Source organism: Globicephala melas, chromosome 20 (genome assembly GCF_963455315.2).
Source record: "Globicephala melas chromosome 20, mGloMel1.2, whole genome shotgun sequence".
NCBI classification, from domain to species: domain Eukaryota; kingdom Metazoa; phylum Chordata; class Mammalia; order Artiodactyla; family Delphinidae; genus Globicephala; species Globicephala melas.
The window spans coordinates 6,872,828-6,900,254 of record NC_083333.1 but is presented as its reverse complement, the minus strand read 5'-3'; the positions used below and the strand labels follow the sequence as shown (position 1 = coordinate 6,900,254).

Below are 27,427 nucleotides of genomic sequence, written 5' to 3'. Positions count from 1 at the left end.
AAAGTAGAGGTGACAGGTGAGCAACAGAAAGGCGCTCTAGGCCCAATATCCGCCTTGCCCCTGCTTCAAGCACAATAGCTCAGAGTTTTCTATATGTGCCGGGTAAGTTTCAAATGCGTATTTCCTACAGTTGATGAAGCAAAGTGATGGACTGCAGGCAAACGCACCTGGCACAGTGTGCGATACACAGTGGAGGTTCCCAAACTGTGAGCTCTTATTCTGTGTGGATCCCACATTACAGTTTGTTAGAAGAAAGAGTTTAGACTCACAGACATTGAAAATAAACTTATGGTTACTAAAGGTGAAAGAGAGGGAGAGGGATAAATTAGGAATACGGGATTAACAGATACACACTACTATATATAAAATAAACAACAAGGACCTACTGTATAGCACAGAAAACTATATGCAATATCTTGTAATAAGCTATAATGGAAAAGACTCTGAAAAAGAATACATATATGTATAAATGAATCACTTTGCTGTACACCTGAAGCTAACACAACACTGTAAATCAACTATACTTCAATTAAAAAAGGAATGAGGGCTTCCCTGGTGGCGCAGTGGTTGAGAATCTGCCTGTCAATGCAGGGGACACGGGTTCGAGCCCTGGTCTGGGAGGATCCCATATGCCACGGAGCAACTAAGTCCATGTGCCACAACTACTGAGCCTGCGCGTCTGGAACCTGTGCTCCGCAACAAGAGAGGCCGCGACAGTGAGAGGCCCGCGTACCGCGATGAAGAGTGGCCCCCGCTCGCCGCCAACTAGAGAAAGCCCTCGCACAGAAACAAAGACCCAACACAGCCATAAATAAATAAATAAATAAATTTATGTTAAAAAAAGAAATGAGGAGGAGGAGGAGGGGGAGGGAGAGGGGAGGGAGAGGGGAGGGGAGGGAGAGGGGAGGGGGAGGGGGGAGGGGAGGGAGGGGGAGGGGAGGGAGGGGAGGGGGAGGGGAGGGGAGGGAGGGGGAGGGGGAGGGGAGGGGAGGGGAGGGGAGGGGAGGGGAGGAGAGGGGAGGGGAGGGGAGGAGAGGGGAGGGGAGGGGAAGGGAGGGGGAGGGGAGGGGAGGGGAGGGGGAGGGGAGGGGAGGGGGAGGGGAGGGGAGGGGAGGGGAGGGGAGGGGAGGGGAGGGGGAGGGGAGGGGAGGGGGAGGGGAGGGGAGGGGAGGGGAGGGGAGGGGAGGGGAGGGGAGGGGAGGGGGAGGGGAGGGGAGGGGAGGGGGAGGGGAGGGGAGGGGAGGGGAGGGGAGGGGGGGAGGGGAGGGGGAGGGGGAGGGGAGGGGGAGGGGAGGGGGAGGGGAGGGGAGGGGAGGGGGGAGGGGAGGGGAGGGGAGGGGGGAGGGGAGGGGAGGGGAGGGGAGGGGGAGAAAGTTTGGAAGTCACTGTTTGGGCCATGTCCCTCATTTAAAAAAAATTGAAAAATAACGTTGTTAGACTATGTAAAAGCAAAGTTTAAAAAGTATGTAAATGCATTTTTATAAGAAAAATTCAAACGAATTACCAGAATAAACTGAAAAAAAAATTCTTTGCTTCTCTACATAGTCTCACTACAATTTCCTTTCCCCAGAGACATCCATCCACTGTTATCATTTCCAGACCTTTTTCTTACCTATTTACATATATAAACATGCTTCTCACACAAATGGAATTATACCATATATACTGGGCTGCAGCTTACATTTTGCACCTAATATATGTGAGAGGTTTTCTTTCTATGACAGCACATCTAGATCTATCCCCCATTCTACCACTTTCAAACTGCTATACCTATTCCACAGCATGAATTTACCATATTTTATTTAACTATTCTTCAGTGATGAACACTGTAGAAATCGCCAACGTTTTCTGCTTTTAAGGCTCCAGTTCACCTCTTTCTTGGTACATTTCCTCTAAACATATCCTAATTGTAATAAAACTCAAGAGTTGATAATGTAATAAGGTATTTGTGACTGAATAAGTGAGGCCTCTGTGACTCACAGAATTACTAGTCTTTAAAATGGGGCCTATCCTTAGACAAAATGATGACAGGACATTCTAGAAACATGAAGTACTGCAAAATAGACAAACAATAAATCCATACAGAGTATCCTGTATGACTATTTGCACAAATTCAGCAAAATCCCTGGGATGGGGGATTAAGCACTTGAGCCAATGGATGGAACCACCACAGTGTGAAAGACTGAAGTGAAGCCCACCCACCCAGGCCACTGATTTCCTGGTCCAGTCTCCCTTAGGACCGTCTTACCAGAGTTCCATCTGTCAGGGTACACCCGGAGAAGCGTTTTGCAAGAAACCCCTCAAAGTTAGTCGTTCTCTGAATAGCAAAGAGAAGCAATTTCACTTCAATTTCCTTAGCTCTGGTACGCATGATCTTGGCCAGTTCTGTCCTTCAAATTAAAGATATAGGAATGTTGTCAAACAAACTGATCATTCAAGATAAGACAAAGTAAGTGGCTTTAGCGTATATTATAAAAAAAAAAGTATGTGGTCATTTCAAAACCTGACATCTATCACTAACTAAGTTTAATGCCCAGGGAATAGAAATACATATCTTAAGTAACAATTTTAAGATGAAATTATCCACTAGTCAAAAAAAAAACTCAAGGATTATGGACATCAATTTGTTTACATGGGTACTACAATTTTTATCTTTAAACTTTTCAATAATTTGTTAATAATATATATGAAGCATTTACTCAGTATTTTATAAAAATGCATATATTCTATATAATTTCACAAGTCATTAAGTACTGAATTACAAAGCCCTCCCTTTTCCAGAGAGCTCAATAATCACCTCTTCCACCATACAGCAGGAGCCCTGGAAAGAGACGTGAGAGATGGGAATCCCCATGTGAAAAGTGACATGTACATGTCTGGGTCGTTCCTGCCTGTGAAGCTTACGTGACACTCAAGTGTCCCGTCTCGGAATGTTAAGTGGTAAGGGAGCAGTAACACAAGAGTTCTTAGTAAGTACTGAGCTATGGGTCATCTTTCCTCATAAATAAGTGACAAAAACCAAATAAAGAGTCTCTGAATTTATTTAACAATTATGTATCTGTAGGATTTTAGCCAAAATTCGAATAATGAAAGCTTGGCAGCAACACTGCTATTAGCTGACGCAATAGCAGCAGATGTGTTGGCTTTTGGGTACTCCCAGTCTCCTGCGGACTTCATTTTTCACAGAAAATGAATTTTGCAAGTCACTGAACTGGAGGCTAAAGCGAATTATTTATCAATTTCTCAAGGAATTCACTCTTTCTTTGCTAATCAGGACTTAGAAAGTCATAACCACAATCAACCTTGAATCAGTACAAAAAGGTTATCTAAATCCAGTGGCAAATGTGTTTCTGAAAACCACCACCAGAAAGAATGTACAGCAACCTAATGAACCCTAATGTAAACTACAGACTGCTTGGTAATGATGTGTCAGTGTAGGTTCAGTGATTGTAACACAGGGTACACTCTGGTCGGGGATGTTGATAATGGGGGAGGCTATCTGGAGGGATGGGGCAGCAGGGGGTATATGGGAAATCTCTGTATCTTCCTCTCAATTTCGCTGTGAACTTAAATCTACTCTAAAAAAATACAGCCTATTAAAAAAAAAAACAGGGGCTTCCCTGGTGGCGCAGTGGTTGAGAGTCCGCCTGCTGATGCAGGGGACACAGGTTCGTGCCCCGGTCCGGGGGGATCCCACGTGCCGCGGAGCGGCTGGGCCCGTGAGCCATGGCCGCTGGCCTGCGTGTCCGGAGCCTGTGCTCCGCAACGAGAGAGGCCGCAACAGTGAGAGGCCCGCATACTGCAAAAAAAACACCAAAAACAAACAAAAAAAAAACAAAAAGAAAACAATAGCCAATATCCCTTAAGAAATCCCCACCCCCCCACAATGTGCCCTTAAAGCATACAACTTGACTGTACCTATGATTTTAAGAGAGATGACTACCATGAATTACTCTAAGGTGGTTCAGTTATGTTTAGATATGGGACTTTTTAAAAAATTAACTTGGAGTTGGGACTTCCCTGATGGTCCAGTAGGTAAGACTCAGCGCCCCCAACGCAGGGAGCCTGGGTTCGATCCCTGGTCACGGAACTAGATCCCGCATGCACGTCACAACTAAGAAGTCCGCATGCCACATGCGGCAACTAAGACTTGACGCACCCTAAATAAATATTTTTTAAAAATAAATTAATAAATAAATTAACCTGGGGCTTCCCTGGTGGCGCAGTGGTTAAGAATCCGCCTGCCAATGCAGGGGACACGGGCTGGAGCCCTGGTCCGGGAAGATCCCACATGCTGCGGAGCAACTAAGCCCGTGCGCCACAACTACCGAGCCTGCGTCTAGAGCCCATGCTCCGCAACAAGAGAAGCCACCGCAATGAGAAGCCCACGCACCACAACAAAGAGTAGCCCCTGCTCGCCGCAACTAGAGAAAGCCCACACGCAGCAATGAAGACCCGACATGGCCAAAAATAAAATAAATAAATTTATAAAAAATAAAAAAATAAATAAAGTAACTTGGAGTTAATGTAATTGTGCACTATTAGAAGGGACTACATAACCAATAAAAGCCCGTTCCCACCACTGTTGTGGTAAAGCTGCAAGGAAAGAATAAAAACTTTTGACTCTAGCTTTGTCAATGGATACGTTGATCTATACTTCTTGGGCTTTAATTCTTTGATATAAAGAGATTATCTGGGACTTAGCTGGTGACGCAGTGGTTAAGAATCCACCTGCCAATGCAGGGGACACGGGTTCGAGCTCTGATCTGGGAAGATCCCACATGCCACAGAGCAACTAAGCCCATGCGCCACAACTACTGAGCCTGCGCTCTAGTGCGCAAGAGCCACAACCAATGAGCCCATGTGCCACAACTACTGAAGCCCACGTGCCTAGAGCCCGTGCTCCACAACAAGAGAAGCCACGGCAATGAGAAGCCCACGCACTGCAACAAAGAGCAGCCCTTGCTTGCCAAAACTAGAGAAAGCCCGTGGGCAACAACCAATGCAACCAAATATAAACAAACAAACAAACAAATAAATTTTTTTTAAAAAAAGAGAGACTATCTGGCCCTGGGCTACACTCACTGAAAGTGAAGACAGGATGAATGACAGAAGGTCTTTAAAATGCTTAGAACACTCAGATGCCAATAATATTAACTATCCAAAGACTATAAACACTGTATTAGGGGTGGGAAATGTTCTCAACAACTATTTCCTGAGTGCCTACTATGTCACTGAAGTAGATATTGCCCCTGTCCCTCTGGAACCACCTACCCAGCAAGTAGAAAAGCAGAACAGGGCTTCCCTGGTGGCACAGTGGTTAAGAATCCACCTGTCAATGCAGGGGACACAGGGTTTGAGCCCTGGTCCGGGAAGATCCCACATGCTGCAGAGCAACTAAGCCCACGCACCACAACTACTGAGCCTGAGCTCTAGAGCCTGCATGCCACAACTACTGAAGCCCATGTGCCTAGAGCCCGTGCTCCACAACAAGAGAAGACACCGCAATGAGAAGCCTATGCACCGCAATGAACAGTAGTCCCCGCTCGACCCAACCAAAGAAAGCCCGCATGTAGCAACGAAGACCCAATGCAGCCATAAATAAATAGATAAATAAATTTATTAAAAAAAAAAGAAAAGCAGAACAATGATGGATGTATTCTCACTGCACATTGATATAGGTGATACAGACACGTGGGAAAATGTGGGGCACTGAACCACTACAGGGAAATCTGGTTGATGAACTTTTAGTTGATTCAGAAGGCAGGCTGTTCAAGGCAAGGGCGAGGCTATAGGAAAGTCCTAGAGCAAAGATAAGAGCAGACATAGCTGCTGTGTTGGGTATATTTTACTCTTAAGGCAAAACAAACACAAATACAAGTGCTCTGGCTACAATCTACTGGCCCAGGGCTTCTCATGTAACCTTTTCCATGTCTCCTTATCAAGTGTTTACCTTGCCTTCACATAATGCTCTCTCCTCTAGGGCTGGAACTCTAAAGTTGGAGAAGGTGGGATATAGCTACAGCTGGAGTTTGGGACTTGGTTTTGGGTATATAAAATCTGACTTTCAAAAGGAAAGGAGTTCTCTGAGGGGAGTCCAGCACAGGTGAAGACATTCTCATTAAAATGATGACTTTCAAACAAACAAACCAAAAAAGGTGGGAGTAGCACCAAATCCACAAGACAACACGGAGCCTGTAGAGACTGGGGGACTGGTTTCAATCAACTGGTTTCAACTGATTCCAATCAACACCAAAACCAGTAGAGAGTTGGCATCTACCTTGTGACGTGGCAAAATTCTACCGCAATCCTCTCCGCCATGTACCACTCTCGCGGGAACATCCTGCCGTATTTCTCCTCGTAGTCCACAAGCTGGCGCTTGATCCAGGCATAGCGCCGGTCAATTTTGTCCAGCCAGGCAACCTTGGGGAGGCAGGGAACAAAATCCACCCCGCTGCTTAGAAGTAGTATTGACAGTTCAAGGAAATAAGCAAAAACATAGAAGAACCAACAAAAACAAAACCAATTTCTCACAGTTTCAGAGTCTAGGCTACTTTTTTTTTTACTTGATCCAGAGGTTCTTAACCTGGGGTCTATGACTGGGCTTCAGGGTTCTACAAACTTCCTGAAACTGTATGCAAAGTTTTATGCATAGGTGCATTTTTGGGGAGAAGATCTGTAGCTCTCATTAATTTCTCCAAAGGGTCAGTGACCCCAAAATGGTTAAGAATTGCTGAACTGTACAGTCAGCGCCTAGGATTCATGGTCCAAAAATCAACATTTTAAGACAGTAACACTAATAAAATATAAATCACAGACTTGAGAGCAATCAATTTTCAATAAAATTCAAACGTAATAGGGCTTCCCTGGTGGCGCAGTGGTTAAGAATCTCCCTGCCAATGCAGGGGACACGGGTTCGATCCCTGGTCCGGGAAGATCCCACATGCCGCGGAGCAACTAAGCCCGTGCGCCACAACTACTAAGCCTGCACTTTAGAGCCTGCGTGCCATAACTACTGAGCCTGCAAGCCACAACTACTGAAGCCCGAGCGCCTAGAGCCTGTGCTCCGCAACAAGAGAAGCCACCGCAGTGAGAAGCCTGCGCACCACAACGAAGAGTAGCCCCTGATAGCCGCAACTAGAGAAAGCCCACGTGCAACAACAAAGACCCAATGCAGCCAAAAATAAAATAAATTTTAAAATAAACTAATAAATTCAAATGTAACATCTGATCTCCTTTGGTCAATACTTACATCTTGGTTTTCTTGAAAAAGTACTAGATACTCTGACAGATGCTGTTTAATAAACTTTTTGATGATTTCCTGCTTGATTCTGGGGTCCAAAATATTAGCAACCAGACAAGCATCTCGTAGGACATTGCTGGGTCCTCCTGGCCTCTGGAAAAACAAACAACACACACCAGTTCAAAAGCCAGAAATGACCTTTAAATCTTATGGCCTCTGACAGCTGCGGCTTCTTGTTCTACTCATGATGTTATTATTATTTCCACTCCCCTGACACTCATTCTTGTGCTGTGGATGGATATTTTAGTTACTTGTTCCTTGATGAAAGAATCATTAAGCTAGTCTGCAGTAGCCAGTATAAAAGCTACTCCATGAATCAGCAATGAGACATTTTAGAAACAGGGCCAGCAATGATGGTAGAAACTTCTGCGATCTGAACTGAAGTCGCCTTGCTGAAGAGCCTTAGGAATCAGAATGATACCAGTCTCACTCCACACATGCCAATTTCCCCTGATTCTAACCTTGGATTCCTGTTCCTAAGGTGCTATATTTGTGCCAAACAGTGTGCTGGCATTTAAAACCTAAATCCCGGTTCTAAACCACCAGCCTTGTCCCACTGATAGTCAACCATGCAGACAGGTAGCCAAAGGTAAAACATGATGATACTGGCCCCCTGACCTGAAAAAAAACAGTAGAAGTAACTATCAAGGGGCTGTATTGATACATCATGGTGGGAAGGCCTTTGTACTGCTGAAGGCAACTCAGCCTCGCTGACCCTTTCTTTACAGTAACTCACTGGATGAACATGGCTGGCTGAGTGGGCTATAGCGAAAAGAACACCTGGCATCTGCTCTTGGCTTGGCTAAATAGCCACATGGCTTTGGCACAACTATTGACACTCATCTGAAATATAAGTGAAAAAAATAATGGACTTTAACTAGGTGATGATTAAGGGTCTTCCAAATCTTTATGACTTCTTTTTTTGTCAATTCTGTCCAATTTATCCACCTCAACTGAAGTTCAAGAGTTTCCTAAGTGTTACCTAAGCTGCCCGAGAGCTAAATTGTTAAAATTCTGACTTGCTCCGTGCTGAGTGGCTGTTCTGTCATTCACTGAGCACCCTGACTGCTCAACTCTGGCTTCTAGACGAAAATGTTTGATCTGACAGAGGAGTCACGAAAGCCAAAACCTATGGGCTCATGGGTTCAGATTTTTTCATTTAAAAAGGACCTAACAGGTAACCTTTGGGTAATTAAAAAAAAAAAGTCTTTATTTCCATTTGTGAAATAGTAATAGTAACACAAGGCCTTTAAGAGAAGTCAATAGTCATTCAGAAGGAAAAAAGAAAACTCTTAAAAAAAGTCGCCCAGACAGAGAAAAGGGAGGCAAGTTGTTAAAGAAAACCATTTTCCACCTCATCTGCCTCGTGGAGTCTGAGAAAAAGATATAATGTAGGTCAACATTATTTTTTTCTAAATGATAAAGCTGGGTTTCATCCACATTTTTCTGAAACTTCTTAAAACCAGGGTGAACAGCGGAGTATAGTGTAGCAGGCCCTGGACTAAGAAGAGGCTAGTGTTTGTATTGTGAATACTGTACAACCCCTTGTTACAGGACAGCTTTCCAATATCCACTCTCCACACTTACAGCAAATGAATAAGGAAGATGAAGTCCGCAAAGGAACGTGCTTTACACATAAAATACCTGATTGCTAGAAGTCAGCCAGAATATATGACATTAAAATCAGAGGCAGGTTTCCTGTAGAAGGTAATCTACAAAGCTGGGGCTGCTACCCCCACCTACGTCCTAAGTTTCTTTTATGAGGCGCAAAGAAAAACGATTAAGATATTTCCAGTTATTGAATTATAGAGCAGATCCAGGAAACGTTCCTTGGCTCGGTGAATGAACATATATCCCCCATCTCCACCCACCAAGTGCTGCTTGCCGGCGTGTGCTTTGGGTCACTTCTGCGCTGCACAGTTCTTTCTCCTGAAATAGCTCAAATAATAGAGCGGGAAAAAAGCTTCTGAGGGTTCTTCTCTCCCCAACACATGCAAAGCATTAAGATTATGTCTGCTATAATTTGCAGGATGGAGCTGAAGGCAGTTACCCCGGCAGTTACCCCAGCACGGTGATGGCCAAGTGAGGCAAAGCTTGTTACATGAGAAGTGTAACCAATAGCTCACAAGTGAAATACCGTGGGCTTTGCAGACACAACACAAACAGCTATGCTACAAGTGAGAGCTAAAGGGATTAATCGCAAAGAACAGGGTCATTAAAAGCCAGCCTCCTAACTGTGTCACTCCAAGAGTTACATAAGCCTGGGGACGTTCCTCCCAGTTGTCTCTTCACCAAACTGAAACCAAAAAGTTATGTAACGATCCTAAAAAACACTGTGGCTTGAAAAAAAATTTATTATTATTATTTTTTTAAAACATAGCCATGAGAAAAAGAAGGAATTTACCAGGCAGACATCTTGGGTTTGACACACATTAAATTAAACTGAAACAAATCCTCACTTTTTGATGCTGGGAGGACACAGATGGGGAATCAATTGTTGCTTTGGGATATTTAAAATCAAGGATGGTCTCATTACCCTGAACCTCTAGCCAACAGACATTATGGCTGCTGGCAAACGCTTTTGGAATGGTAAATGAACAGTAACTACAGTGAGTGTGCCTCAGGCGCAAATGGTGATAATATCCAAAGACTGAAGGGAAAATGCAAAACAATACCTTGGTACCCTGGGAAGGAAATGCTTCTTCGAAATCGGCCAGGATTTGCTGTCCTAACTCGGTCTGGGCAGCCTTCACTCTGTAGGGAAAAGAGAACATATCATTGCCTGGTATAAATTTCCAAATGTCCGTAAGTAATTAAGCACAGATCCGTAGGGGTTAGAACTGTTGAAGTCTTTAGGGATCATCCAGGAAGGGGGGAGGGGTGGCTAGATAAGAGAGGTCACACACTAGTTTGCAGCAGGTTTATGACCAGGACGCAGGCATCGGATTCATGCTCACTACGGGTTTTCCACATCCCAAAGTTCTCCTGGGCCACCTCTCACCCGTTGTGAGGTAGTATATGTTAATCTTTACAAAATGTCATTAGGGGGTAGTTATGCTGCAGGAAAGTGCTATATAATAATGCCCAAATCACATATAAATCCACTTCGGGTTACTGGTATAACTACTCTCCAGCTCCGTGGAGTACAGGATGGGAGGAGGGCTCCACAGTGCTTCAGAGTCGCTGTTTTTTCAACCCGCAAACTAACAGCAGGATCCCAAGTTTCAACAAGAGAACAAAAAGCATGTTTTCTAAAGTAAAAAAGATCCAAATGATAAAATGAACTGCTAATTGAGGGTGAAGGCCACTGAATGAAGATTTAAGTTCTCTCAGAAGACTGTGAGGATGAAAACTGAGTTATCCTGAGCATGAGTTAGAACAGGGAAGTCGGTCCTGAACACGGTGGTTTGTATGGAAGCGAGGAGCTCAAGAAATACTTGTCCGCTGAGAGGAAAGAGGAGGAAGGAGAGCAGCTGGGAGGGGAAAGGAGCTACGGGTCAGCCTCCTGTGAGGAGCTTGTCCTCCACCAGCCCCAGGAGTTGGATGCCTCCCACCAGCCATCCTCAGAGCTGGACGGCCCTGAGCCTGCGGCAAATATTTTATCTTTGCTAAAAGCACCGTAAAATAACATTCTTCCTTTTTTGGTCTCCACCCTGTTACTTTGGAATTAACGTTATGAAGTTTCTAGAAATAGCGAACAGCTCAAAACCACAATTTCTTTGGCTACTAGGCAGTGCCTGGCGACGTACTCAGATTTTTTTTTTTTAATGAGGGGATAGTCAGGACCCAAAACAGTTTGGTTTTTCTATGGCATAGTTATAATTATGCCTTATTCCAAATACTTTCCAGGGTTTTTCCACCATCTTCAAAACTTTTAAAACCACTCTTATAGGTGGGTTTGCAGCCTCTTTAGTCACCTTCCGAGGGGGTTAGAAACGACAGAGTTAAGGCTATCACCGGAGGAGCCCCCAAGGCAGAATCAGGGCCATCCACCTACAGTTGCCCAGTGGACCACAGGAAACATTCCTTGAGTGTGAGCTCTGACAGGACAGAAGAGAACACGCTTTTGTTAAACCGTTGCCTCCAAGGTCTTATGACTCCACATAACGGGCCAGGCAGACAGACTGCCCTGGTGCCAGGTCACAAGACGGAGCTTCCAGAGCCTCAGGCCCCTCTGTTCCTCCTCTCCCCTTGGCAGCGCACAGAGAGCACAGGTTCCCTCCTAAGCCACAGGATCATTCCTGGAGGGGGAGCTCCAGCCCCGCCAGGGACACTCACAGTCTTATTCTCAGGGCCCCTGAGCACTTCAGTGGTAAAGATGGTCCCGGCTCTGCCTCTGTCACCCTACCCAGCCCACCATCCCCTAACTCCATATTCTTAACCAGATTTGAAATTGGGGTGCCTGAGGTAACATGGATGGACCTAGAGATGATCACACTAAGTGAAGTGAGAAGGAGAAAGACAAAAACCATATGCTAACACGTATATGTGGAATCTAAAATGACACAAATGAACTTATCTATGAAACAAAAACAGACTCACAGACATAGAACACAGACTTATGGTTGCCAAGGGGGAGGAAGGGTGGGGGAGGGATGGATTGGGAGTTTGGGATTAGCAGATGCAAACTATGATATTGGGTAAGTTCGTCCACATTTTTCCGTAAGATCTTATGAACTTTTTGGCCAACCCAGTATATAGACTGAATAAACAACAAGGTCCTACTGTATAGCACACAGAACTATATTCAATATCCTGTGAAAAACCATAATGGAAAAGAATATGAAAAAGAATGTATATACATGTGTAACTGAATCACTTTACTGTACAGCAAAAATTAACACAACATTGTAAATCAACTATACTTCAATAAAATCCATTAAAAAAAAAAAAGAGATTGGGTGCCTGAAAAGACAACCAAAGCCTATGATAAATACAGAAGTACCAGGCTGTGATTTGCAGACCCCCTTGTCTTCTTCTTCAGTCCATTCCCAAGGTCACCTCTTGAGAAAGTCTAGACTTAGCTGTGCCACTGGTGAGCTACGTGTAATCCTAATTAAGCCATTTCCCCTATGTGGGCCACGACTAAGAATGGCTGTGATATCAGAGGGTGGGGATGGAGGCCTGGACTAGATGCCTTTCAGTATCCGCTCCGATCCTGACTATTCTACCACACCCGTCTTACAGCACTAGCTGGCAATGGCATCCATCTTTACAGGTGACTGGAAGTCGGATGTTTAATTAATGTTGGAGCAGAATAATAATAATAATAATTATAATAATATGTTTCCAAGCATAGTTCCTGAAGTATCTACCAGTGACTCAGATGAAAGAGAAACCATTTCCCTTACTGACGATAACAATGGTACCTATAAAGCCAAACCCTGATCCGTGTACTTTCAGGGTAAGATGTGAAGAGCAGTCTTTACAATCAGTTGCCTGAGCGGGATCCTAGAAAGACGTCAACATACTTAAAAGAACACAGCTTCGGTCTCCTTTATACTCCTTCCTCTTCCAAAGATGAAAAGTAAGTTCCTACTGGGAAGAGATGCAGCAACAGACTCTGTTAGCGGAGCATATATGTGAGTTCAGCTACCAAGACTTCCTAGTCATCGTTATAAAAATCAATCTACCACTACTAGAGAAGAAAGGAAATAACAATTCCTCCTGGCATCTAAATAAGTTCGGCCTGGTTGGGTGGTGACAACTCAGCGTTGACCACTCTTAGGAGATGAAAGATTCCCTGTGCTGCCCGGAAATGAAGGTGAACCAACTGCCTCCTAGCATCCTCCACGCCCTGTGACCACGGGTTGTTCAAGGGCGCCATTCCCTAAATGTGCTTCATAAGAGGTGGCAGCAGAGGGACAGCAAACTATGAAAACCACTTAGACATTTATGGATAAAATAACCCTGATGCTTCCAATACCTTGTGAATGACAGTCCTAAAGAAAATACCCTCAATGAGTCGCAATAAACTGACCTCTCAACATACGGAGTGCCAGACACAATGGTTAGTCAGTCAGATTAGTCAGACGCTCCATCTCCAAACAGACAGAAATCTCAACCCAGAATCTTAGAGTGACTCAGTGGCATGCTTTGAGATCATCAAGTACAACCCTTATACTTTCTTTTGAAACTTAAGTTCTTTCTGTCATAGTCACACAGCTAACCAGGTCTTTTCTTTCTTTTTTTTTCAAATTTTATTGAAGTACACTTGATTAGCCAGCCCTTTTCATTCTCCACTTCAGTTTCTTTGATCACTAAGCCATGTGATCCCCTCAACCTGCCAAGTACCTGTCATGTATAAGAGGTTAGAAATAGCCCTGAAAAATATGTTTCAGTTCAACGGTTTCATGGGTTTCAAGAGAATGCAAGAATCTTCCATTCTTCCTCAGGAAATACTGACTGATTACTAGACACATTTGCTTTCATGGATATTCTTAAGCCAGAGGATCTGAAATGTAAAGATGACATTAAAGAAAAAAAATCTTTCCTTCAACGCTACATTAACGTTTAGGCATTTTCCAGAAGGGTAGTTGGAAGAAACAGCTATATTCGAATCAAAGCCTATGAACTTCATATGTCAAATGTACAGGCAAAGATTTCAGAACACAACCCTTTGTATGACTTCCACAGTTTACAGACAGCAAGCTATTAAGTTAGAGAACCTGAAGCAGCGCGCAGGATGTAACTCTCCTGCCTTTTCCCCTCCCCCCAAACAAACAAGCTATTTCTATCATTTCCAGATGGTTCTATTGTCACTATGTAAACATAAGGGAGGAATATTCACCAGAAATGATGCTAAAAATAAGAAGTCTGGACTTTCCTCAAACTTTTAGTACCTCTTGAAAAAGAACTGTAGTCAGACACTGGAAACTCCTTCCCTTCCGTTATTTTTCGTGTTACTTAATAGTATATATTCTCTGTTAATCAACACTTTTTTTTTTTTTTTTTTTGCAAATAGAAGTTGTGAAATGAACTAAAAGAAAAGTAAATCCTCCTGTGTTTGCAGCAACCCTACATGATAATGAATGGTTGGAGCACCAAACTATACTGATAGAATGTTATCTTTTTCCATTTCTAAGGGGAGTGTTATTACAGCAGTGATCACAAAGTTCCTTCAAATTTATAAAACCACTTCTTTGAAAAAAATGTTAAAAGGCAAGGAATCCTAAAAGAGTGCATTCTCTTGTTTGTCCCTATGGTGCTTTTTTATAACTAAAATTCAGTTCTGCCACATTCCTGCCATTCAGCAATGCCCATCTCATGGAACCAATGGGTAACCAACTCTTCCCCACAACTCCTTGACCTCATGGTCACTGTCATGGTATGGTCTTCATCTTTTCTAATCCAGAACATAGCCCCAACCTCCAGTCTCTTGTACCTATAACCCACAAGAGTTTTACAAAATACAAATGAGACCATGCCTCTCCCCGCTTAACATCTTTTATTGTCCACAAGATGAAGAACGGATTCTTTAGCGAGGCATGTAAAATCTGACCCTGCCTACCTAGACAGACTTTCACCCTCCACTGTCTCCCCAAGTACCTTGATGTTCTCTCTCTCTCCTATTTTTCCCCCCTCTCTCTTCTTGTCTTGGTGGTAAGATCCTACCCATTCTTTTAAGGTCACGTTAAAATTGAATTTTTCTGTGACCCCTATCCTTGACCCCTGAAGGGTCAGTCTATCAATTCCCTGCTGTGCCTGTACATATACTATATCCATCCTATACTGAAATTTTCTATTAGTGTCTCTCACAAAAACGGTGAGCGCTTTGAGGGCAGAGAGTATGTGTTTCTTATCTTTGTGCCCTCAGTCCCCCAGCACAGGGCCTGGGATACAAAAGTGTGTGGTAAGTATCTATTAGTGAGTGAAGAGAAGAACAAGTGAACGGGGAAAAAAAGATCAACTCTGGATTATCAGGAGGGTAAGGGGAGGTGATGCTGCCTCTCCTCTCTCCCCCGCATCCACTGAGAGTGAGTCTGCCTTCTCCATCCAAGCTTCCTTCTTTCCTGCAGCTCACAAAGCCCCGTTTGTCTGCTCTCCTGGCTGCCTCACATCCCCAGTGTGACATGGCGATCAGCCAGCTCTGAGTGTGAAGGGTTTAGGAAGGATAAGGGAAAGGGTGGTGATTTCCCGAGTATTCCGCCAAGCTCTGTTCCAACATTCCTTAACAGTTCCTTGGCATTTCACCTCTAAGATGGCACCCTGAGCACGCAGGGCAACCCCTCCCCTTCCTGTCCCAGAAACTGAGAAATAATGAAAAGATTTTTTTTTTTTTTGCGGTACGCGGACCTCTCACTGTTGTGGCCTCTCCCGTTGCGGAGCACAGGCTCCGGACGCGCAGGCTCAGCGGCCATGGCTCACGGGACCAGCCACTCCGCGGCATGTGGGATCCTCCCGGACCGGGGCACGAACCCGTGTCCCCTGCATCGGCAGGCGGACTCTCAACCACTGCGCCACCAGGGAAGCCCAATGAAAAGATTTTAGTAAGAATCCAGAACTGGGCAAGAAAAGGAGTGGTAGACTAGAAACTCTGGTAGGAGAGGATTGAAGAAGGAAACCCCTGCCTAAAATGGCTTCTCAAAGATGAAGGACACGAGGGGAGTGGATACCAGAGCAGGAGGGGGGCCCAGGGAACCGCTGGAGGGATACGCTGGGGTCCTGCAAGAGGAGCCATGAAGCCAGTGCCCAGGTCTCACCCCTGCCTTGAGCGTTCAGCAGGAACGGGTGTGGGTCTGAGAAGCCCAGCAGGGACCAGAGGGCTGACAACATCCAGGCAGATCAGGGAGCCCTCGGGCCCAGAAGATAAGCCACCAGCATATCCCACCTGGCAGTTCCCCCAGCTCCAGCTCCACCTCACCTGAGAAGCACAGTCTGTGGTACACGTAGCCGAGCGGCACATCCCGCCTCCCCCTCACGAGCAGGTGACAGTAAAAGAGCATCTCTGATCAGAATGACAGAGAATCTCACAGCCAAGACTGAGCGATCAGCTAGAAATCACCAAATATTGGCAGAGTACAAACACCAAGAAAGAGAGTCATCGTGCTCAGCAAACTGAAGACCTGACATCAGAGGACAGAGAGATGGAACAGGCGACTCAGAACTTTAAAACGCATATAGTTTATACTCCCTGAGAGACTTAATATGCCCATGAGAAAAGAATCAACTAGATACCCTGAAGATTAAAGTTGGATTGTTGAAATAAAAACTCAACAGCTGGGCAAAATAACAGGATGGACAAGATTGAAGAATAAATTAAAACAGGGGGGTTGAGTTGAGGAACTCAGCTTAACACAACAAAAAGATACAAGGTATTTAAAAAAATTAAGAAACAAGGCAGCAGACCTAGAAGTTCCAATATTCATGTACTAGGGATTCCACAAAGAGAGAACACAGAGAACAAAGCATAAAAACTACTCGAAGAAATAAAGGAGAACAATTTCTTGGAATTTAAGGAACTCATGAGTCTTCAGATTAAGAATACAATTAAGGGGGCTTCCCTAGTGGCGCAGTGGTTAAGAATCTGCCTGCCAACGCAGGGGACACGGGTTTGATCCCTGGTCCGTGAAGATCCCACATGCCGCGGAGCAACTAAGCCCATGCACCACAACTACCGAGCCTGTGCTCCAGAGCCCGCGAGCCACAACTACTGAGCCTGTGTGCCACAACTACTGAGCCGGCATGCCACAACTACTGAAGCCCACATACTAGAGCCCGTGCTCCGCAACAAGAGAAGCCACCACAGTGAGAAGCCCACGCACCACAATGAAGAGTAGCCCCCGTGCGCCACAACCCGAGAAAGCCCGTGTGCGGAAACAAAGACCCAACACAGCAAAAAATAAATTAATTCATTAAGATACAATATTAAAAAAGAAAAGAATACAATTAAGTACAGAGCAACATGAATGAAAAGAGACCCATGTCCTAGTAAAATTCCTGATTCTCCCATCCCGAAATCTCAAATGCTTCCAGAACAAAATTAATTATTTTATAGATTATTTTATAAAGGAATAAGAATGAGATGGACTTCAGATTTTTAATAGGCACCAGACGATAGATTTGCTTAGTCTACACTACAACAGCCACAAGGTGGAAGCAACCCAAGTGTCCATCAACAGATGAATGGACAAACAAAATATAGTCTACATGCACAATAAAATATCCAGCCTTAAAAAGGAATGAAATTCTGATAAATGATATGACACGAATGAACCTGAAAATGTACTAAATGAAATAAGCCAGGCAGAAAAGGACAAATAGTGTATGATTCCAAGTATATGATGTACCGAGAATAAGCAAATTCATAGATAGAAAATAGAACACAGGTTACCAGAAGCAGGGAAGAGGAGGCAATGAGTGTTATTATTTAATGCATACAAAGTTTCTGTCTGGGGTAATAAAAAAGTTTCGGAAATAGAGTGGTAATGGTTGTACGATACTGTGAATTTATTGATACTTAATGCTACGAAATTGTACATTAAAAAATTATTAAAATGGTAAATTTTATGTAACGTATATTTCAACACAATTTTTAAAAAGGAAAAAAAATAAGTAGGCAACATGAATAGACCAATTACCATTGAAGAAACTGAAAGGACAAAGATCTGCCTTGAAAACAGGTGACACACCTACATAGTTTTGCAGGCAAGATCTGCCAGATCTGACAAAGGACTAGTATCCAGAATACATAGAGAACTCCTACAAATCAATAAGGAAGGGATAACTAACTCAGTAGACAAACAGACAATGGATATAAACTGGCATTTCACAGAGGAAATGCAAATGGCCTATAATCAAGTGAAAAGAAACTAATCTCACTAGTTAACAGAGATATGAAAATGAAAGGAACTAGGTACCATTTTTCATCCATCAGATAAATGAAAAGGAAAACTGACAATACCAAGTGTTGTTGAGGATATGGGGAAATGGGTACTCACACGCTATGCAGATGGTACTATAAATAAATAAAGCCTCTTTGGAGGGCAAAGGGGCAGCAGTTATTAAAATTTTAAATTCACGTGACCTATCACCCAGAATCTATCCTAGAGAAATACTTGCAGATGTGCAAAAGGGAGTATATTTTTCCAATTAGAAGCAGTCTAGTGATATGAAAATGGTTAAATAATCTGTGGTATGGGACTTCCCTGGTGGTGCAGAGGTTAAGAATCCACCTGCCAGTGCAGGGGACACGGGTTCAAGCCTTGGTCCGGGAAGATCCCACATGCCACGGAGCAATTAAGCCCGTGCGCCACAACTACTGAGCCTGCTCTCTAGAGCCCGCGAGCCACAACTACTGAGCCCATGTGCCACAACTACTAAAGTCCACGTGCCTAGAGCCCGTGCTCCGCAACAAGAGGAGCCACCGCAGTGAGAAGCCCGCGCACTGCAACCAAGAGTAGCCCCCGCTCGCCACAACCAGAGAAAAGCCCGTGCGCAGCAATGAAGACCCAACTCAGCCAAAAATAAATAAATAAAATAAATTTTAAATCTGTGGTATGTTATACTACAGAATTCTATGCATCTGTTAAAAGGAATGAGATAGGTTTGTATACACTGATGTGGAAAAACCTCTAGAATACACTGCTAAGCTAAAAACAAAGAGAAAGTTTCAGAATGAAGCATACAGTATGAGATCATTTATTTAAAACAAAACAAAGCAAAATAAACCCACAATCTAAAACTACAGATTTATTTAAATGCACAGAAAAAAATCTGGAGGATAAGCATTAAATTGATAATAGTAACTACTTCTATGGGTAGCACTGGGGTGTGAGGTATAGTTAAAGAGGACTTAAGTTTCATCTGTATGTTGACTTTTTTCTAATAAAGAAAATGTATACGTGTATTACTTATATAATTAGAAATAAAGTAACTTAGAAAACAAGAGGCCTGCAGCCATCAGGCCTCATGAGAAAGCAGAGTTGAAAATGATGGCTCCTGCTGAGTAACGGCCCCTTCGTTTCCTCTTTCTTGCAAAAAAAAGGTTGTGATCCATCAATTTTGACTGTCTCTTAGTATTTTCCCTGCTGCTACTTCTAACAGAAAAGGCATTAAATTCCCCACCCCTATCTTCTTCCAGATCCTCATCTTCCTTCTCTTTAAGCATCTGCCTTTCTTTCTACTGGCTCTGAATCTAGGATTAAAACTCAACAGAATAGGAAGGAAAGAACAAATTTAAAGAGGCTAAGTCATCATTCTGTCACATCTGAAGTTCAAGGGCAGACTGTATTTGCAAAGACTACCACAGTGATCTCTCATCCCACGTGCTCTTCGTTTTTTATTATTATTTAATAATACTTTAAAAAATAATTTATTTAGTTTTGGCTGCATTGGGTCTTCGTTGCTGCAGGCTTTCTCTAGTTGCAGTGAGCGGAGGCTACTCTTCGTTGCTGTGCACGGGCTTCTCGTTGCAGTGGCTTCTCTTGTTGCGGAGCATGGGCTCTAGGCACACGGGCTTCAGTAGTTGCAGCACATGGTTTCAGTAGTTGTGGTTCACGGGCTCTAGAGCACAGGCTCAGTAGTCGTGGCGCACGGGCTTAGTTGCTCCACGGCATGTGGGATCTTCCCGGACCAGGGATCGAACCCATGTCCCCTGCATTGGCAGGAGGATTCTTAACCACTGCGCCACCAGGGAAGTCCCCCACGTGCTCTTTATACCAATGGGGCTTTGACACTCCTCCCGTTGGGAGTGGCGGAGGCTATATCCCTTCCTCTTGAATCCTGACAGGCTTGTGACTACAGAAACGACTCTCTGTGGCTTCTAAGACCTGGTTCTCTTGGCATGCTCATTCATGGGCCCCAGCACCACCTCACCATGAGGAAGCCCAAGCAGCCCAGGGAGGACAACCCAGCTGAGCTCGCAGCTGACAGCAAGCACCCATCTGCCAACCATGAGATTAAACCAACGGATCCTCCAGGCCCCTGTGGAGCCACCCCAGCTGATGCTGCACGGAGCAGAGATGAGCTGTCCCTGCTGGGCCAGGCCACATTACACGAGCGAAATAACTGTGGTCATCAGCCACTAAGTCCTGGGTTTTGTTGGTTTGTTACAAGGAAGCAGACAACTGGAACAGCTTCCCTCACGAACGTGGGCTTGGTTCACTCCAGTGCACCAGGCCAGCAACTATCTAACACAGGTAGTGTTAGAAGACATGGTAAGGAGGTGGTGAGGGGACATAGAGGGGACGTCTGCAACAGGCAGAGTCAGATCAGGTGAGCTCTGAGGCTCCTTCCCACAGGGAGACTGTACAATGAACATCCTGAGCTGAGTGCTTACGCACTTCCCAGCACCACCTTCTCTTAAAAGGGAAGGTCATTTTCTCCAATGACATTTTACCTTTCAGAAAGCTGCCGGATCTGTGGAATTCCCATATATTTGTGGAAGTGCTCCAGAACATTCATTACGCCCTGAAGAAGATTAGCAACTTCTCCATACTGCCTTCTCCTGGTCATGGCTCTGCAAGGAAATAGGAAGTTGAGGACTCCAGAAAAACACTAAGGACACAAGATACAGATATGGACCAACGTACTCTCGGCTCTAAAACAGACATCAACTCAACTTAATAAGCATTTCCTGAGCACTGAATATATATGGTGCTGTGCACTGGGGGAGAAAAAAAATAAGACCAGGTCCAAATCCTTAAGGGAACATGAGTTAGTAAGGGAGAGCAACAGGACACATCTAAGCAATACCAAGTAGGATGAATGGAGCTCTAAGCAGAAGTCCAAGTTATGTGCTCTGGGATGTAGAGAAGAATGTGTGAGTGATGGAGTCTCCCTGGGTGGGGGAAGGGGAATCTGGGAAGACTGTGGATTTGGGGTTTGGGATTTGGGTTAGGTATTATGGATCAGTTGGCTTTTGACAGAGAGCAGGGGTCGGGATGTTATTATTTGAGGGTTACGGCGTTTGAGCAAACCAAACATATCTCAGGACACAACAAAGAGCATGTATATGCGCTTACATGTTAACTCAAATCTGTAGACTTTAAGCCAATGTTAAGCAACTCTGTGTATGTTTAGGTATGTTTAGGTTCCCTGCTGCTAAGGTTAATGAAGCTTAAATGAAAGGATGCTGATAAAATCAACAGTTACACACAGCAAGGAAGGAACAAACGATTAGATTTGAAATTTTCATTAGGATTGGGTTTTTTAATTAAACGTATAATTTATGACTTCCTTTACAAGCCATTTAAAAAGACAGGCTCAATTTCAAGCCAAGGAGTTACGTTGCTATCACTGCCTGGTCTGCTGGTTTGTTGGAAAGCACTGAGCACCTGGGGAAAGGGACAAGGACACTGCTCTTCCAGTCTCCTATGGGCCTGCTGTCCTCTCCGATCACTGCTCGCAGGAGAACAGGCCAGGGTTCACTGAAGACCATGCAATCTCTGGGAGAGACCAGGAAGGAGTCTGTCCCCTACTTCCCCCAACTTTGGACACTGTGTCTAAATTCCTATGGAGGTGCTCTTTCTTTATCCACACATGAGATTACACTGAGGCTGGGACAGGGGCAATTCTCATGAGACAGACCACAAAAGTGAACAGGAATACCAGAATCTTCTAGGAAAGGAGGCCTTTGGGCTGCTTCATTGTGGTCAATAACCAACTCTTCCTTTTAATACTGTTTCTCATGTTCTCATGTACTATTCCCTATAGTTCCCCTACAAGCCAAACAGAAAGCTTCTGCCTTTGGACAAGTGGGTGGAAAAAAAAAGAAAGAAGTGGGTACAAGGATCTGTTTCCATAAGGCATGTTCAACGACAGTGCAACTGAGCCCAACATAAGCAGGAAAACTTGCCAACGTGCAGGCTGGGGGCGTGATTACAGCCCTACACTACCTCGTCAGCCTCCGTGGTAGAGATCTACCACATGGAAATGACCTGTGCTCTTGAAGTCATTCTCCACATGCTTTTTGGGCCCCTTCAGACTCACCTGCCCCTCACCTCAAAGTCTCGGGTGTCTGTTACACGTTGAGCACCCGAGGGCACAAAGCCAAAGTGGTGACTAAACATCTGAGGCCGCTTTGCAGGAAGTGGGCCAGGATGATGAGACTCTCCTGGCTGAGAAGTAAATAAACCTACGGTGCCATCTCCTCTGACACATTTATTTCCCGTGGACCTGAAAGGGACCGCTGACGTGCTTACTCGAGGGAATCAACGCCGCCCGCCAGCATGTGCAGGTGGTTCAGCGTCGTGATCGAGGTGGTCAGGTGGCGTTTGGCGTGATCTAACTGCTTGATGTCGCGGGTGATTTCCTTCACCTAAACAGTGAAAAACCGCAGGAGAAAAAGGAGGAGGGTTAAAACAGACGTCAACCGGTCTGCCAGTGGCCTCCGGAGAAAATAATGCAAACGAAATAGGGACAAACATACCTCGCGTTAGCCCTCGGAGAAAACACAGGTGTCCTCCCAATACATACTCAAAATAATTTCCAATCAGCCCGTTTACATTTAATTGGGCATTTCTTCAGCAGACTTTACCCAGGGTTACAAAATCCTCAGTTGTGAGAATGAAATGAACTCTATTCTTCACCCCAAGTAAAGAGGAGTGAGCCACATGGTGACTGAGTATGGAGCACACGGTGTCCGGCAGCCAAGGACTCCGATCTCCTCCTGAACAAGGTCAGGGAAGTATGCCTTCTGGCACCGGGGTTACTAGGTTCCATACAAAATGGATAGCAGAGTATGACTCAGCTAATTCTATTGAGATGGGCTTTATTCGTGGATCTAGGGCTTATTATCCGGTCTCCAGATTTCTCCTCAAATCTCAAGAAGACTGAAATGTAACCCCCGCAAAGTAAGCTTAACATGACATCATTAAGAGCAGAGCCTTCAGGGAGACAGATGGCCATCAGGGGAGTAAAATGCCAACAGTGTTGATCCAGCGGGTCCAAGAGAAAGAAACTCTGTAGCTGGGAACGTAAGTGTATTTAAGTCACTAGGAAAGTACATTCAGTAGTGAGGTGGGAACAATTCTCCACCTTTACTAACACCCAGGCGGACTCTTCCACTAAACTGCCTGAGTCCATGCTGAACAAGAAACTTTCTGAAGAGCAATTAGGTTCCCCAGGTTCTATGACACCCGGAGGGAAGGGAGCGCCCTGGATACCAGGCACAAACATCCTAGTTACTGGAAACATAGGTCTCCCATTAAAAGAGAAAAAGGCCGGTAGTGAGTTAAATTCACATGACCTGATTTTTTAGAGTTTGATCATCCTGGGTAGAGTTATGAAGTAAAGGTCACGACCTGTACAGCTGAGATCCACACCTACAAAGCCACAAGGCTGACCTGGATCCTAGCAGAGAAAGCGTCTTTCACGGGGACTTGGCCCATCAAGTCTGCTCTCTCTGTGACCCTCAGGCCACCAAAATGTCTCTATTTCTATCGTGGGGGTTTGGGGAAGAGGTGAAGAACCTACCACACTTTTACCAAATAACTGAGTCTGGGGGGAGAGACGATCAAGACTGATATAATAAACTAGATATAGGAGTTCGGCCTTATAATCTAATTACCCTTCCAACTCTGAAATAAATCATCATTCTCTTTCCCATCAAAAAAAAAAACTCCCTGTACTTCTTCCTGGGTTCCTTAGCTCCAGCACTAGCATCAGGGGTCTTCAACTACTGTGTTAAAAGTCAGCGTCATCTACCAGTCTTCTCATTCCTGCAGGTCCTGCATCATTAGTCAGTCATTAAATCCGGAACATTCTTCCTCTGCCTCATCTCAAGACTCTGTCCCTTCTGTTCCTCCTCCAGGCCCTCGCTGCTTTGCACCGGAGCTCACTGGTCCCTTCACTCCCAGTGTTCCCCATCTCTCCCCATCACACACCCTGTGCTTCCCTAGACAAACCCAACTTCTTGTTATTCCCCAAATAAAGCCCTTAATGGCAGCTCACGCAAGTGGCGCTCAGGCCACACCGGTTCGCCAGACTGGTTCGCAAAACAGAATGCTGGTCGTTAATTTACCTTAACTGTTACCCCTGGGCAGCCAAAAAAGGACAGAACAGGACGTGGCAGGTTTGGAAGTCAGACAGTTCCCAGATTGAATCTCGGCTCTTTCACTCACCGACTCGGTGTCCTAGACCAAGTGGCTTAGCCTCACTGAGTCTCAGGTTCCTCACTGATAAAATGGTCAATCATAAAAATAATAATGAGAGTAAAACCAAGTTCGTAAGGCTGTTGTGAGGGCAAAGTTAGATCACTTGTATAAAGGAACAGGCACAGTGCTTGGCACAGTGAAAGAGCTCCACAAATATCCTCTTCTTCCCTTTAGCAAAGCACCGTCTGGGGAAGCAGACTGCTTTTTTTTTTTTTTGGCCACACCACACGGCTTATGGGATCTTAGTTCCCCGACCAGGGATCAAACCCACGCCCCCTGCACTGGAAGCGCAGAGTCCTAACCACTGGACCGCCAGGGAAGTCCCAGACTGCTTTCAAATAAAACATCTACTGGCGTTAGGAGCGGTCTACTCAGACTGTTATTGCATCCCCCCTCAGCTTCAAGAGGGAGCGTGGTCCAAACTAGCAGATCAGAATCCTAAGTGCTCATGAACCTCCACAATTCTGTGATGTACACACAAATATTACCTCCACTTCACAGAGAGGCAGCTGAGGTACAGAGGGGGTAAGTAACTTGCTTAAGGCCCCCAGGGAGGAAGGAGAGAGGGTGGATCTGAAGGCAGGCGGTCTGACGTCAGAGGTCATGCTGCTCACTAATGGTATCCAACTGTCCCCTCTCCCACCCCACTGCCCCATGCCCTCCGCTGAAGCCAGGCCCGCCCCCGCCGCCTTCCACAGCCTGTCCAGTCTTGCCAAATGGCCACTGAAGAGAACTGAAGGGTCCATGGGAGTGTGACCTCGGATCTGTTCCTGAGTAGATTATAATAAGGTGTAGGCAGAGAAGTCTGGGAGGGTTTAGGAGTTTTTATAACCAAAACAAGCAGGGGGAAAAGAATGACATTAATAATAGCTTTCATTCATTAAGCAACTAACCCCAGCCCAGTACTATGCTCTGTGCTCTTCATACGTTTAATTCTTACAACATCCCTTTGAGGTAGTTATTATTCTTATTAAGAGTGGAAGAAACTGGCGGGCCTCTCGGTCGGTGGAGGTCCCTGAACACATCACCCGAGGGCAGCACTGCGTAGAGGGAGAGCTTAATCAAGCCCCTCAGCACGTATCACAGGCAGGATGCGGCCCACCTCCCAGATCCAGGTCCAGTTTTCAAGCAATGCCAAGTTACATGTCATACATCTGAACTGAGAAACACGTGATATAAACAAATGCTAGAGAAAGGAATCCAAAATGACTAGGAAACTATTTTGGGGAAAGGAGAAGAAGAGAACTTTCCCTGTTTAAAAACAGGGCTGCAAATACAGGGCAGCAGAGACAGTGAGTCACTGCATGTCTAGCGGCACCTCCTGAATGGACGTCGTCCCAGGGCCAGCACTGGAGACGTGGGCGCTGTGCTTGGCACGAAGAGGGAGAACAAGTCTATTGACTAGTGTGACTGGACGAGAAGCCAACTTCCTCTTCCGGCGCAAAAATGTCCGGAAGAGACCGGAACTCACCATTTGCTCCGATTTTTCTGCTTTGTCCTTTATGTCTTTGATTTTTCCAAAGAGTTGCTGAATCGCTTTCTGGGCCTCTTCAAGTGCCTAGAATAAGAGCATAAATGAAAAACAAGGCAGCACCGGTCCCTACACTGTGATCAAGTGCAGCCTCAGAAGAAAATGCCTAAAGCTCTCTTGCTTCGCTGCACTTGCACTGACAATTTTACCAGACCTGAGGCCGAAGCAGCAGAGGCAGAGGGAGTCCACCATTTGGATACAGGCAAACAAACGCTCAGAGCTCTTGCCAAGTGGCATCATAAAGTTTTAATTTAAAAACTAAACTATTTCCCTCTGTATCAGTGATTACTACACTGATGACATCACTGTCATCAGTGATGAAAACAAATAAATAAGACATGCACATCTGTGTGTATATGTGTGTGTGTGTGTGTGTGCACGTATGCAGTAACCTTCAAAACCCTGAAGAGAGACATAGGTGGCTCAAAGTTGGGGGTAGGGGAAGCTCTGGGTTTTGAGAGTTCCAGAAGATGATGCCATCAAAAAAAAAAAACAGTCACAGCTGCACAAGGGGACTCCAAAATCGTGGGCAGACCTTAACGACATCTGTAAGTACCCCACTTGGAAACCAATGAAATGAAGTTAGAAAGGAATACTTACACCTAACGGTGAGCTAAATGTTTCCACTGAAATAAAAACCAACAAAGATGGATGCCACCCATTAAAAGCATTACAACCCACAGTGGTAATTGCGTGAGTCTGGGAAGCAGTATTAGGGGAGGGGAGAGGGCACTCAGCCGCACACGTGAAGAACACATGTACTGGTGAAAGAGGCAGCAGCCAAAAGAACTCCCACTTTATTTCATTGAACGCATTTATTTTGGATTTAAGAGTGGCCTGGGGACTTCCCAGACGGTCCAGTGGTTAAGACTTCGCCTTCCAATGCAGCGGATGTGGGTTCGATCCCTGGTCAGGACACTAAGATCCCACATGCCTCGTGGCCAAAAAACCGAAAACACAAAACAGAAGCAATAGTGCAACAAATTCAGTAAAGACTTTAAAAATGGTCCACATCAAAAAAATAATAAATAATAATTAAAAAAAAAAAAAGAGTGGCCTGCCCTAACATGGCTTCCCGAACCCTTTGTAAATGTAATGACAAGGCCAGCATCGCCCTAGAGCTGTGTGTGGCCATCTGTGCCTGCAGGGGGGAAACAGCCAGCCTCCCTGAGGACACCCTGACAGAGGAAAGAGGACAGTAAAGCTGCGACGTGGGGAGAAAGTCAAAAGCCCTGACAGAGGTATTTGAACCTCCGCCTTCAGTAGAACCCAGCAGAAGAGCTACCTCTAGACTATGAACTAACACGTTTTCTTTATGGCTGAAAAACATGCTCAAAAAGCAAACTTAAGTCTGCTTCCGCTGCAGGAAGTTCCTTCCTTGTTGGAAGGAGGGATTGTATCTCCCTGTCTTTCCCAGGTTTCCGGGAGGCCCACTTCTCCTGATGCTGGGACTCCTTCCTTCCCCTGCAGCTCCTCGCCCTGTGTGTGTCTCAGTCC

General features: G+C 45.0%; 1 protein-coding gene across 1 annotated transcript in view; it reads right to left on the bottom strand.

The window, feature by feature from the left end:
• VPS53 (VPS53 subunit of GARP complex) overlaps nt 1–27,427 on the bottom strand; it is a 125,671-nt gene that overhangs the window by 67,470 nt on the left and 30,774 nt on the right. Inside the window, exons 5-11 of the mRNA XM_030861888.2 lie at nt 25,871–25,957; nt 22,447–22,562; nt 20,643–20,762; nt 9,979–10,057; nt 7,253–7,396; nt 6,281–6,423; nt 2,249–2,390 (exon numbers count right to left, since the gene is read on the bottom strand). Coding sequence (XP_030717748.1) covers nt 2,249–2,390; nt 6,281–6,423; nt 7,253–7,396; nt 9,979–10,057; nt 20,643–20,762; nt 22,447–22,562; nt 25,871–25,957 — 831 coding nt within the window. The remainder of the gene's footprint in view (nt 1–2,248; nt 2,391–6,280; nt 6,424–7,252; nt 7,397–9,978; nt 10,058–20,642; nt 20,763–22,446; nt 22,563–25,870; nt 25,958–27,427) is intronic.